Here is a 14,103-nt window from a genome sequence, read left to right as displayed (position 1 = left end):
TTATAGTAAGGACCTACTAGAGCATGGCGCTAAAATCGTAATAGTAATCATGTGTCCATATCTCTCACCTCGTAAATTATAACAACCAAAATTAAATAATATACTTAGTAACTTACCTAAAAAAGTTCTCGTATAGGTATCTCTATGTTTTACAACATCCAATCTCTATTGATTTTGAGAGTGTGGGAAGAAATACTGATTTCTAATAGAAAAACGCGTTAAAGTTGTAAAAAAAGATATTCAAACACTGATTTTTAACTTCTAAACCTCAGTTGTATCAAGATTTGTAATTGACACAACCCTACATTATATGGCAGTAATCAACGTTTACTTATTTAACTTCTCACACATTCACTCGAAAAACCGGTCGATCGTCATCCTAATCCAAATAAATGAGCCAAATATGATAAACGCGAAGCACTTTATGTCGCGACTTCATATTGGATTACCTATTGGATCCAATCCTGGCTCCAAGATTGGCTTGTGTCGATATGACGTAACAAGAATGCTGTAAGTCGAAACAGCTTTGAAAAATGCATAGCATCGTAATGTAAAATCGTTGGAATTAAAATCATGCTACTACATCAAATGGACAGCGTTAGAAAATATTGCTGAGGAAAAGAGTTTACATACGTGTTTACACGACGTGTTTTTATTTCTTATCCAACTCTCAACTATTATTATTCGATTGGTACTTGATTTATGGTTGGCTCCAACCCAACGCATTACTTTGGTCCAAATCTGGCCAATATGTCCATTATCATACTTCGCGAGGTGGGCAAATCCAGTCGCGCCCACAACATTTGGATTACAGCTGTAATAAAAGCTGAAAGCCTGCCTAATCTTGTAATGGATATTTTGCTGTACGGTATCAGCCTGATAATGATATCAATCGAACACGGTATTTGTGTGTGACACAGCGGTTTGGACTAATTGGATTCAAGGGTGAAACTATTTTCAGGTAACACGTAGATAGTTGCCAACTGGTGAAATGATAAAGGGTGATAAAGTACAGGGACATGAAGGGCGGTATACTTACACAGTTAATAAAGTTAATGTTAGTTCTTGAGTAGAGAATCTCTATTATTACTGAGTCTCTATTATAGTAGAGAATCTCTATTATTACTGAGTCGCGATCTCTACTAGAGATCGCGACTCAGTAAGCGTAGTTGGCGTAGTGTAGGACGCTCGGCCTTGTAGCTAGGTAGAGTACCTATTTAATGACTTGCGAAAGGTTTCAAGCAGAAGTAGCAGAAGATAGGGTAAAATGACGAATATTAGAAGGCTAAGAGTATCATGGCTTTATTAACCGACTGCGTCAGAAGGAGGGTTATTTTATTTCACAAGTTGACACAATGTAGTTCGTCGAATACATCTAAAAATATTTAGAGTTGCATGTAAACAATCACAAGAAGAACCAAATTGATAATTTTTAGAACCAATTTGTTGATATCGAAACAGATATTTCAGGATAATATAAATTAGCGTCCGAAAACACTTTCAAAGTCAAAAAGTTATTACTATAATGTCCGCACATTTAGGGTACTTAGGTAGGATATTGTTTACGTTTGACAGCTAATTAAAATAATTTATTAAAGGTATCACCTGCAGAGTGAATACCAAGAATTTGGTTATTTTTATCAAAAGTGATTTAATTTTGCCTCGTTATCCTTGATCGGCCCTCATTGAAAATCTTCCTTGATGTTACAATTTGATTATACTACTTATTGGAAAACCATCTTTCTAAATTTAATGTCTCGTAGTTCATAAGTTATTATGAAAAGCAAATTAGTATCAAAATGTATTTAAATATTTTTATATCACCTACAAAGAACTTTGCTGAGCTTTTTGTTGACAGGGTTTTTATTGCAGCCTCGAATTAAAAGTAAAGTTTTCAAACAAAGCAATTCATAAAAAAAAAACAGATTAAGCTACAGTATCTATACTCGCTACAGCCTTTGTGGAAATCGTTAGGGGAGGCCTATGTTCAACAGTGGACGTCCTATGACTAAAATGATGATGATGATGATCCACTGTCGCTGAAAGTGGCTCATGAGAGAAGCCTGAAATAGGTTTCTTTGGATATCTATAGTGTTAACAACTGCGGCTAAAATTAGCAATTATAAGTATAGATCGTTTCATCCACTTAGACGCGCCCCACCATTCCTCCGCGAATGTTTGAGTATTATCGCTAAATTATCAATGAGTGCACATGCACACTACAATAATGACGCTCGGATTGCTCGGATCAAACTCCCCGCACCCCGCGATTCTCTGGTACAAAAATTGAGGGGCGCGTCTTCGTGGATGAAACGATCTATATGAGTAAATGACTCCTATTGCATTTTCAGCAGTTTTATTTGAATTTTTTGGTTCCAGACAATCCAGTTCACTGTGATGTGGGTGCTGTTCGTCGCCATCGTGGTGCTGAACGCGTCCGTCATCGCAGCTCTGCTGTGCACCAACGCCAGAAAAAGCAGGATGAACTTCTTCATAATGCAGTTGGCTATTGCAGGTCAGTATTTAGTTGAGGTGAGGGAACGTAACAAGTTTGCGTCAAAGTGTATTTAGTAGCAGCAACTTTTTTATTTTGACAAGCCAGGAATTAGGTAATGATGGCACCTGATATTAAGTGTCGTTAATATAGGGTGATAATTGAATACCTGCTCAGTAATTGCCTATTTACTCTAAGGCCCAGGTCATACTCGTAAAGACGTCAGACGAATTTAACTTTTCTTTTTCTGTTTCTGTTGTCGATAACGACAAATTACAACACTGTTCAAACTCATCAATTTTCGTGTTTAAAAAACAATTTAAAAGTCACGTTTCACGTTTATTTATTTACTCACAGCTCGGCAGTCTTGAAAGCGCAACGTCATGGAAGGATGCACTTTTCCTTCATACGATATTACTTTACGTACGCGTACGCCGATACAATAGAAAATCAATTTCCGGTTACCGGTCGCCGGTCGCTCAGAGATCAAGAGGCTTGACACCTTTGAAGGGTATTAGGGATCATTCTTCTTCAACGGTGTTTATTGTTACGCAGTTTTGAAGCAGTCTGCTGAGGAGAAACCACAAAGCTTATGGTAGAATTTTCATTGGTGCTTTTGACTACTTTGATTCTTAAAGCCAAACCACTCAGCACCGAGTTAACTCAATAATACGACAGCAATCGATGTTGTAAAATTGGACTGCGTAAAGATACCTACAAAAGACGCCATTATCAACCAAATTACAGAGCTGTTTACGACCTGTTTAGCTTCAAACAACATCACAGTCCATCGCTGCCGTCAAAATTAGAACAATGACATGAAATTCCTCTTATTTTGTCCGTCAAAGACCTTGTGAACCCAAACTCCCTTAGAAATGGCCGAATGAATGGCATTAAACGACATAGATACATCCATTGTTGTCAGGTCGTTAACCAACTTGAGTGGTTAAGTAAACTTATCTAAATAATGACCCACTTGCTGAAGAAAATTGCTGCGAAATGGGTCAGATGTCGTAGGTAATAAAGACCAGGCAGCTAATTTATTTTGCATCTAGGAAAGGAATTACAGTTGAATTGACATTGCGATAAAAACGAATGAGTAGTACATCAATTACTATTACCATTTACTTCATTATGTCAGTAGGTAATGCTGGTCTTTTATAACTCAAAATAAAATATGTCTATGGTACTTCGGAAGAGATCGTTTAAAATCCTAAAATTAGAAAAGACCGTGTAAATTGTGCTTTTCCAAGTTTTATATTCGCAATGAATCGTAAATTTAAGTGGTCATTATAGGGTATCAATCTACATAAATTTCAGTTACACGGGAGCCATGAGACGGGATTTAACACTAAAGCCAATGAAAATATCTGATTTTTTTTAACAATAAAACTTAAAGGTTCTTAAATTATCTCGTGGAACCCTACGTGGTGATGACACCGTGGTAATAAATGACTTCTATAATTATTGTCTTGATTCGCTGGTACAGTCAGCGTCAAAATTCACAATAATGTATATTCCAAAATTGTAACCTTTATTTTTACGTGTTGTGAACTTTTTGGCTACTTTGGGTGTCACGAACAATTTGACGCTGAGTGCACTTGAAGGGTGCAGTTGAGATTTGCTGTTCTCCATTGGCTTTATGAGCAAGGGTGCACGGTGTTAATCCGCTGACGTAGTTTGAAACTACGCGTGTGCTACGTGCGTGCGTGTAACTGTGACAGTGCACTAATTGTAACTTTAGTGGTTTGCTCGTTAGGTGTTGCTTCATATTAGAGAGTGTGACTTTAATGTGGCAACGGTTATGCTCTAAATAGGAATAATAAGCTATATTATTTCAAAAGATTAGTGTCAGAAATATTTTGCATATTATCATGGTAAGTTGTATGTTATTGTGAAACAAAAGACAAAGAATAAATAGAAAGTAAAAAAAAGGTACATGTAACTTGCTGCAGTTTAACTTTTTTGGCTGTCTCTCACAGAGATACTTTATCAAAAACAATTAAAAAGAAGTACTCATAAAGTCCAGCAGTGGACGTCTTTCGGCTGAAACGAACGAACGAACGAACTCATAAAGTTAGTTCCAGTTTGTTAAAAAAGCTTAATGTGAGAAAACAATGGAATATTTTTACGTGTACAATAAAAATAACTTAACAACCACTTGTTGGTCGCTAGGAAACAGGTATTTGATATTACTAATATCTATTTTTTTATAAATTCGATAAATTAAAATGAAAACAATTTTCCCTTCAATACCCTTATAATCTCATCCGATTAAATCGTTATCGACGTGTTATCCCGGGTCTAAAAAACAGCCTATAAATAACATAAGCTTAATCGTTTTGAATCTGATCTTACCCTTGTTTTCAAGTTTCAAGAGGCTTAACTCGACCTGACCGTGCCGGCAGCTCAAATTTATGTTCGAACCATGGCGATCTGACATGGTATTTTGTTCCAATGTTTTTGCCAAGTGGTCCGAGTAGCTGGAACAGTGGAGAGATAAATGAAAGAAAGAAAGAGTTTTTTGTTTGTTTGAACGTGATAATGTCACTAACTACTGGTCTGGTATAAATAACTATTTTTGTATTGGATAGCCTATTTAACAAGGAAGGCATAAAATAGGAGCAAAATAACAATGACAAATGTTGCGAAAACTGGAAAACATATTAAAAAACTTTAATAGAACCAAAGTACACAATATTGTTGTATTTCACATCCAAATACAAATTCAAGTTGTTTATTGTTTTCCACAGTGTGTTTTGTTTTCAATTTTACAAAAAATATAATTAATCGATAAAACGCGTAAACAAAGATAAAAGGTTTATCAAAAGAATCAAACGTTTAGATAAAAATATGTTTCGAACAACACTCAAAATCGCTATTCATGTAACAGTTTCCGCATAATATGAATCTATTTTCGTGTTACGAAAAATTCCACCATTGCTGCTTCGTAACATAGTTATGAGAACATTGATGTACAGAATCCTACGGCCGAGGTTGTGTGCTGTTCAAAAAAATATTTCTCAACGATACACTTCCTTATGCCTTGGAGTTAAGGTGTAGTTGTTAGTTTTTCGTGTTTCTAGGTAAATGCCTTGTCGGGGAGTAAATAGAGGGAGATTTATTTGATTACCTCGGTGCGTAAACGCCGTATTACAATCGTATAAATCGTGCTCTGGTTCCGAATAACAACTGACGATGGATCTGATGAACTGCTGATGCTTTAAGCACACGGATGATTTTGCCCGCTGCTATTTTCGCATGGTCAAGTGTTGTTTTGAAGAAGAGTTTGATACAGATTTTTAGCCTATGCGCAGACCACCGACTTTTAGTTGGCCGCGATAGTTGGGCCCGATTCTAATTTGTATGAAAAATCGGCCGATATCAAGTCGGTGTAATGTGACCCAACTATTGGCAACTAAAACCGCTGTACATTCTTATTACAAAATTGACACAAAATTAGCACTATTGGTTGGAAAAGTCCTTACCAAATAACTTACATTTTTGAAGAATAGTAAGATGGTTTTCAGGTACCTATTCTTCAAAAAGTACCTACCTAACTTACATTTTAAATTACTATTGTTTCAGATCTGTTCGTCGGTCTCATTTACGTGTTCGTGGATATAGTACAGAAGATAACTATAGCGTGGCTGGCCGGAGAGTTCATGTGTAAATTCGTCAGATTTCTTCAGGTAAGTTATTATTGCTACTTAACTTTACAACTAAGCTTTATTTTTCATGAAGTAAAATGCGTCATGTACTCGTATACGTCACGTTAGTTGCGTAAATAAATAGCAAATATTCTTATAAAAAACTTACAGAAACTTTTATTACTATGAAACACAAAGAAAACTAAAAATTACACCACATTAAAATTTTCTTTGCAGTATATTTTTCCTTTATCTTTTTACTACAAATGTATTTGCGCGATAGATACTGAGATGATTTAAATATAAAGTGGATAGGTAAGTATATGCAGAGTATGTAGATTTCATAAAAAAATACTTAACTATTCACTATGTAATTAAAGACATTAGAGCTTATGAATAGTTTAAATGTACCAAGATCAATGAAAAAAGCTTTTAAGTGTACAAAATGGTTGCTAAGTCCTTTATAAAGGCCTACAGCAATAGTACCTAAGAAATAATAAATTTGTTTGTAACATAGTGTTATTGGAATAAAGCGTCTACTAGATAGTACTCAATTAGGTTTTAGTTCTCACTTAATTCCCTTTTGGTTGAAGACAAAATTGTCTGACATTTAAACGCTTGAATTACTTAGTTTTTGATAGGATTATCAGATTTTACAATGTTATTAATCAAAGTTACAATAGAATTTACTCTTGAATGAGATGTTTTCAATTTGTTTTCAAATACTGTCTAGTCTAGTACCTAGTCTGTTTTAGTCGTAGTTACAAATAAATTAAAGGTAAAGTGTTTTCTGTATTACAATTTCGCTGTTCAAAAACACAAGGTTCGTTTATGTTCGTATGGTAATAAAAGCTATGGAATCTTAAAAAGTTACAATAGATCTATTTTGCAACAAAAATGTAGGGGAGAGGAAGGCAGAGCGGACCACTTTACAAAAAAGAACTATAAAAAAGAAACTATTCGGTTTTATTAAACTTCTTCAAAGTAATATTAAGCAACATTCTTTACTCTACAATAGGTACGAATCAGACTTTGATAAAATCACAGACAATAAAGATATTAGTTGATTTCTAATACCTTCAATATGTCCGTTTTACCTTCATGTGTGAGGCAAAACGGACCACTGCCTTTGCCTTTTTGGTATTTACAAGAAAATCTAATAATTTAGAGGTTATAAATTGAGATACAGTATGCTTACTTCGTTATTCGTTTAATCATATATCAGTTTACATGTGGATCTCATCAGAGCACCTTATTACAAACCTAATCAAACTGTAGGCTAATTGAAAAATGCATTTTTTACATCAAAATCTAAAAAAAATAACTTACTTTGCTAAATCGGTGCACGTGCGGCCGGTGGAACTGAGTACATATACTGACATAAGGCGGCAACATGGCTTCCAATATTTTGACGTAACAATCAGATAGATGACGTTACATGTTTCATAATAATCAAGGTGGACCGTTTTGCTGACAGGGTCCGTTTTGCCTTCCTTTTTTGCCTTTACATTTACTCCCAAACTATTGTTTTCTTCTAATTAGTTTTCCTTAATTTTGGGGAATCATCTGTTCCATCGTAACTTAAAAGGAATTTTTGAATCTCATTAACTAGTTTTGTAACTTAAAAGCTTCCCTAACTTATACAAACTTCATGTAAATTGCTTAACTTTCTTTTGTAAATATTTTGCTACTTATTTTGTTTTGCTTATAATAAGATGGACATTATAAGGCCTTATTACAAAAAGTTAAACACACTTTATACATTGGAAAGTCATTTCCATTCTAAATGACAATTTACAATTTAAACAAATGTTCAACGGGCGCCTAACTTTTTGTAATAAGCCCCTTTAGTTTAGCTTTCGCTTTTAATAAGATATGTATACATTTCTTATTCCAGGCTGTGGTGATGTATGCGTCTACATACGTCCTGGTAGCCTTGAGCATAGACAGATGCGATGCCATCACGAACCCCATGAATTTCTCCGGAAGCTGTAAGTGCTACATTAATAAATAAGTATCCACTACACCCTATATCTTTATAGACCCAGATGAGCACTTAACCTCATGTATAAGTCGTGCCGCCGAGTGGTCATCACTTCTAGTGACCTTTCCTTATATGTATGTATGTATTTGTCATTCCTCCCTACCGGGAGACTATCGTCTATTTACTTAGTATTAAATATAGAGCGATACTTTAAATGTACGTGGTTGGCCAAAATAATTGAAGAGAGGTATTGGGAAAATTTAAATTAACTATTTACTAACCCAAAAAATGGGTTGATAACTTTAGTTACGGTACCTACGGTTAATAATTCCAAAGCTACGTCTGCTCGTTTGTCACATAAAAAAGCACTAATCATTTTGAAATTTGTCTGTGCTTTCATTATATTATTTTGTATACCTATTTTGGCTTTGGCTAGACACGTAACCTTGATAAATTTACTCGTGGAGAATATCATGATACTTACCCATGTAACAAAATAACAATAACTTTAATTTTCTAAACTATAAGGCTGAGTTGCACCACCCAACCTTGACTGTAACTATGAGGATAACCGGTGCTTTTTGTATGGAGTTTGACAGATTTTTGACGTTTGTTATAGTTAAAGTAAGATGGAGCAGCCCACCCTTAATCTTTCATTAGTGTCAAAATAGTTAACTAAAGTCAAAGGTTTTGAGCTAGCAGAATAACTTATTGTTTTAGCGTCTAGTCTTTAAAGTCTACATCGTAGGCTGCTAATCAACTTTTGTATAATGGAAACGAATAGTTATAAACAATTTAACGATAAATATTCTGTCTCAACTGAAATTAGCATTTCCAGCGGTTGATTATTTTATTCGTGGTTCGTTAAGCCGCCATTCCTATTTCTATCACGGTAACGACTGCCGAAACAATATTTTTAATGGCTCAATCTAAAAAGCGTAACGACCACTTAATCGTGGTTTTAATGAATTTTGATTAAACTGGGATCGAGGGAAAATGAAAATGATTCTATTAAAAGCGCCCTATTTGTTAGCATTTTGGCATCGAGGATACATGTTTAATTACTCTTTAATTAACTGACGTTAACGGTTATTTCGGAGTTTCAAAAATAGAACAGCAATTTGAAATGTTGTCTGTTTGCAGAGAAATATTTAAATTGGTTTTGAGCCTTATTTTTTTTTATTTTTTTTTTATGTGATAGGAGGCAAACGAGCAAACGGATCACCTGATGGTAAGTGATTACCGTCGCCCATAGACACCCGCAGACCCAGGGGCGTATTTATTTGCTGTTAATAAATTCCGACATCATGGTTGCAATTATGTAATCACAATTAATTTATGGCAGCGGCCTGCGTCCGACGCTTCCCTGCTACCTTTACGATGTCGTCGGTCCACCTTGAGGGCCGCTACCAATCGATCAACATGGAAAGCATTGGGGGGAGGCCTATGTTCAGCAGTGGACATCCTATGGTTGAAATGATGATGATGATGATGATGAATTAATTTATGATCCTCCATTTGTTTCAATAATTTAGAGTCGGCGGTTCTGCTGTGGAAACTAAATGACCTGAAGATGACTGATGATTTTTGTAACTTTGACTTGACTTATCTTTCAGGGAATCGTGCAAGAGGCTTAATTATATCAGCGTGGCTAATAAGCATCGTGTTCTCCGTCCCAGTGTTCATACTGTACGAACTTAAAGAGATGCAAGGTAAATATTAGAAAAAATCATACCAAAACGAAACATTACTTACAACACCCGATCGAGCTAACTGCGCACTTCACTGGAATGCGACTCTTCCTCGCACACCTCCTCGTGTTCGCCCCGTCGTCGCGTAGCAGTGTGTTGATGTGACATCATGGGTGCCAGGTGCGCAGTTAACTCAACTAGGTTGTAGCTTGCAAGAAGAGATGATAATAAATGTGCCAAATAGGTTTAAAATCAAACAATGTGAAATGAACTGAAAACTAAATTTTAATCATTTTCAAAAAAAATAAAAAAAAAAAAAAAAAAAAATAAAAAAAAAAAAAAAAAAAAATAGATCCCATATCACATTTCAGGCCAACCGCAGTGCTGGATAGAGCTAGGCACGCCTCGCCGATGGCAGATCTGGATGACGTTGGTGTCGATCATGATCTTCGTTCTGCCAGCGCTGGCCATCGCAGCGTGCTACGCGGTCATAGTGCTGACTATATGGACGAAGAGCAAAGCTGTGGTTATGAGCCCGCCCATCAACTCTAGGAGGACCAAAACCTTGAGAAATGGTTAGCAAATTGATATCTTATAATTTTATTTCTAGTTGATGTTTAATCGGTGTTTATAAGTCTCATTATGTGAACGAAGAGCAAAGCTTGAGCGCCATGAGCTCATCCATCAGTTCTAGGAAGATCATACCTTTGAGAAACTGTGAGCTTAAGTGATTACGAGTATTATCTCTTTGTAAGAGGAATGGCAACATTATCCTATGAAGGTCTCACTATACGGACAAAGAGCAAAGCAAAACCCACCTAAAGCCTGGTCCGTGAGCACGTAGAATTTTGTCCAATGAGTCCAATGACCCCAAGCTACCCATCCTTATCGCTCGCGCGTAATTATGTTGCTGTCGCGCTCGCACACTCACTGCGGGCACCCGTCGCACAGTCGCGACAGCAATATAATTACTCGCGAGTGATAAGGATGGGTAGCTTGGGGTCATTGGACAAAATTCTACGTGCTCACGGACCAGGCTTTAGGTGGGTTTTGCTTTGCTCTTCGTCCGTACCGACCAGGCTTTATCAAGATCCACCTTCTAGAGAGAAGAAATGGTAAACAAATGACTACCTTTATAATACCCATGTTTTCTCGAAGTTTCCCACGTTTATCGTTTACTGTGTCAAGGCCAACTAACCAACAAGTGGCACATAATTAACACCACCAATTAACTACAGCCCTTCATCCTTCCAGGGCACGTGGAGAGCGACCCGGACTCCCGCCGTGCGAGCTCCAGGGGGCTCATCCCAAGGGCCAAGATAAAGAGCGTGAAGATGACCTTCGTTATTGTTTTTGGTAAGTTAGAAAGAAAAACATTTATTTGGTTCCAACTTAAAATATAACACACAGAATCAGATAACAAAAAACAAGTACAAGTTAGAACCAAAATTGGCCACCGCTCAGCATGTGTCATGCTCTGGAGTGGTAAATAAAACCCAGAACACGACGCTGTTATTCTGCGGTGACCATTTTTGGAGAGAGCTGGAAACAAACATGAGACAATACACAAAAAACAAACAAAAGAGAAAAACAAAATAAAAAAAGGTTGGAGCGCGGGCCCGCGTTCAAATTTGGCGTGACACACTTCAAAGAGTAGAAGAGTTCTTGCATTACAACTTGCGCGGGCCCGCATTCAAACTGCGCTGCTACTGCCCCGCGTTTGGTCTGCCGAAGCCTTTAAGGTCTAAATTTAGTTTAAACACAGAGTTATTTGTGAACAAATGTTGTTACTTGTGATGTTAGATAGTCCTCCAAGTTTGCTGGTCTTTCACAAATAACCCTGTATAGGCTAACCCTGTATACCGGGGATTCATCCCGAGGGCTATGACAAAGAGGTCAAAATGACCTTTGTTATTGTTTTTGGTAAGTCCAACCATTATTCTCACTGTCTTAAGGTCTAAATTTAGTTTTCTAGGTATTGTTCCTATTGTTCTATTTAAATGTGGCTTTTCAGAGCTATTTTTGTGCCGAGTATCAATTGTATTTAGGTGCTTGATTAATTTGTAGTGATTAAATTTAATGCTTACCGTTTGCGATTGAGATCTTGTTCTTTTGTAATATCCGATTTACGAAATTTGTAGTCTGTTCATTTCCTGACTTGGATTCTTGGGATTGAAAAATATATATTTGTATTTTCACACAAATATCCTTACATAATTGCACGGAAAACTTTAAGATAATTTGTCTTCAAAAGGTTACAAAACGCTACACGTTAAACAAATAACTACAATAGGGATGTTAAAAACAAAAAATACATTATACCTACTTACATAAAGCGCTAAAAAGCTTTCTCAAAATTCTCATGAAATTATAGAACATTTTTTAACCGCAACAAGGAAGGTCTTGGCCTGCATCTCACCTGATGGAAAGTTATTTCGTTTAATCAAGTGTTTCTTCATTCCAGTGTTCGTGCTCTGCTGGTCCCCGTACATCGTGTTCGACCTGCTCCAAGTGTACAACCACATCCCGCCGACGCAGAGCAACCTGGCCATCGCTACCCTCATCCAGAGCCTGGCGCCTCTCAACTCGGCAGCCAACCCTCTGATATGTTGCATGTTCTCCCCCCATATTTATACGAGCCTCAGGTAAGTAATATCTACCATCATTTGTCATCATTTCAGCCCCAGGACGTGTGTGCTGAAAAAGGAACAACATCGGCCTTCCCTAATGATTTCCATTGTCCGGGTGGTATCCATTGTCCGGGAGGTAGCGGTCTACATCCAGCGCCTTTCTGCTCACCTTTATGAGGTTATTGGTTCACCTTGTGGGTGGAAGTCGGACGCTGCGTTTTCTGGTACGTGGCAACCACTCCAGGGCCCGATTGCGCTAAAAAAATTTTCTACTGCAACGCAAGTGAACTTGCGTTTGAGAAAAAGTAGCAAGTCCGCGGTGTTCGGACTTTTAATGGAAAGTGCATAAATCTGTTGTTTGTTTTTGTTGGCGCGTGAACCGTGATACCGAATTGCACGCAGCTGGAATGAACTGGAGGGCGAGTCTCGCGCGACTTAAGATAAAACGTAATGAATTGGAAACATCACAAATTAGCGCAATCGGAGCCAAGTTTCAATTCGAACTTTGAAAATAATATTCCAACCTGATATTTATTTTATTATCATCAGTGTTGTTTTACTCTAATCAGTGTGTTGAAATGTTACAGGCGAGTGCCGCCCTACCGCTGGCTATTCTGGGGCCGCACGCGCAAGCGTCACGGGCGCGGCACGCTGCGATCGCGATCCGACTCCACCGCGCACTCCGATCTGCTGAGCTCCACGCACGCGCGACGCTCGCACTCTGTTGCCACGGTCTGTGCCTGTTCGTTAGCAAGACTTCAGATTTCTTTCAGAGGTGGAATTGTGTAAAGCAATCGTAATCATTTGACAGTTCATAACGTACGATTATTCTGTCAAAAGCTTTGTTTAACTGACTTTATCGTACGTTATGAACTGTCAAATGATTACGATTGCTTTACACAATTCCAACTCAGATTTGTATGCTCTGTCACGTCATAATATGTTAAAGCTCCCTCCATGTCGCTCCTATACCTCAGGCATTGACTCAGCTCGCCGCTAGACCTCTAATAAAATAAAACGACTGTCTTCTTTGAAAGCGAGAACATTAGGGATTTATTCATAGATAAACCAGATACAAGGAATCATAGACAAAAGAACAGTTTGGGTTATTGTTTATGATATTTTACAACACCCAGCAAGTCGACCGCAGCACTCCTGTAATGAACGCATTTCAGTTCATCATATTACTAGTTACCCAGTGACGTCACAGCTAGTGGCACTGGCGGCGGCTTGATCAAAAGCAAAGCCACCAGCAAATGCCCTCGCAAGAGCTCTGAATCACAATCTGACTTGAAGAAGTGAACGTACTGTCCTCATGCTACCGGTCACCTCGGTGGCAGCATGGCCGCTAACTTCGTTGCGGCTAAAGCGCAAAATAAATCCACTAAGTTATGTGGATCCACACTATAGGTAGTTGTTCAGTCCGCATCCTGTTTCTGATTCTACTTTGACCCAAACGCGAGCAGTTGGTACTCACTACCTATTTACATATTTTGTACCTCCTTTGCTTGCCACATACCTAATATGTTATTGACTATTTGACACTGTCTGTACCTCGTCAATATTGACGAGGTATAGATGACCCACTCTGAACTGTCCCACCAAACTCAATGGCAGAGGGGCGCTACCATCGTTCAACTATGTATATGGTTTC

At 37.6% G+C, this 14,103-nt stretch overlaps 1 protein-coding gene across 2 annotated transcripts in view; it reads left to right on the top strand.

Moving 5' to 3' along the window:
* Positions 1-14,103, top strand: part of LOC135088525 (cardioacceleratory peptide receptor) — a 122,168-nt gene that overhangs the window by 106,620 nt on the left and 1,445 nt on the right. The window contains exons 3-10 of one of the 2 annotated variants that reach the window (XM_063983363.1): positions 2,380-2,515; positions 6,083-6,186; positions 8,042-8,135; positions 9,745-9,840; positions 10,191-10,394; positions 11,074-11,175; positions 12,284-12,464; positions 13,037-13,181. In XM_063983363.1, the coding sequence (XP_063839433.1) occupies positions 2,380-2,515; positions 6,083-6,186; positions 8,042-8,135; positions 9,745-9,840; positions 10,191-10,394; positions 11,074-11,175; positions 12,284-12,464; positions 13,037-13,181 (1,062 nt within the window). Of the gene's footprint in view, positions 1-2,379; positions 2,516-6,082; positions 6,187-8,041; positions 8,136-9,744; positions 9,841-10,190; positions 10,395-11,073; positions 11,176-12,283; positions 12,469-13,036; positions 13,182-14,103 lie in introns of those variants that run through there. The other variant, XM_063983361.1, reaches the window with a different exon arrangement.

Source organism: Ostrinia nubilalis, chromosome 4, assembly GCF_963855985.1.
Source record: "Ostrinia nubilalis chromosome 4, ilOstNubi1.1, whole genome shotgun sequence".
Taxonomy (NCBI): Eukaryota; Metazoa; Arthropoda; class Insecta; order Lepidoptera; family Crambidae; genus Ostrinia; species Ostrinia nubilalis.
Note: the sequence above shows the minus strand (reverse complement) of the source record. Positions and strands in the feature narration are given on the sequence as shown.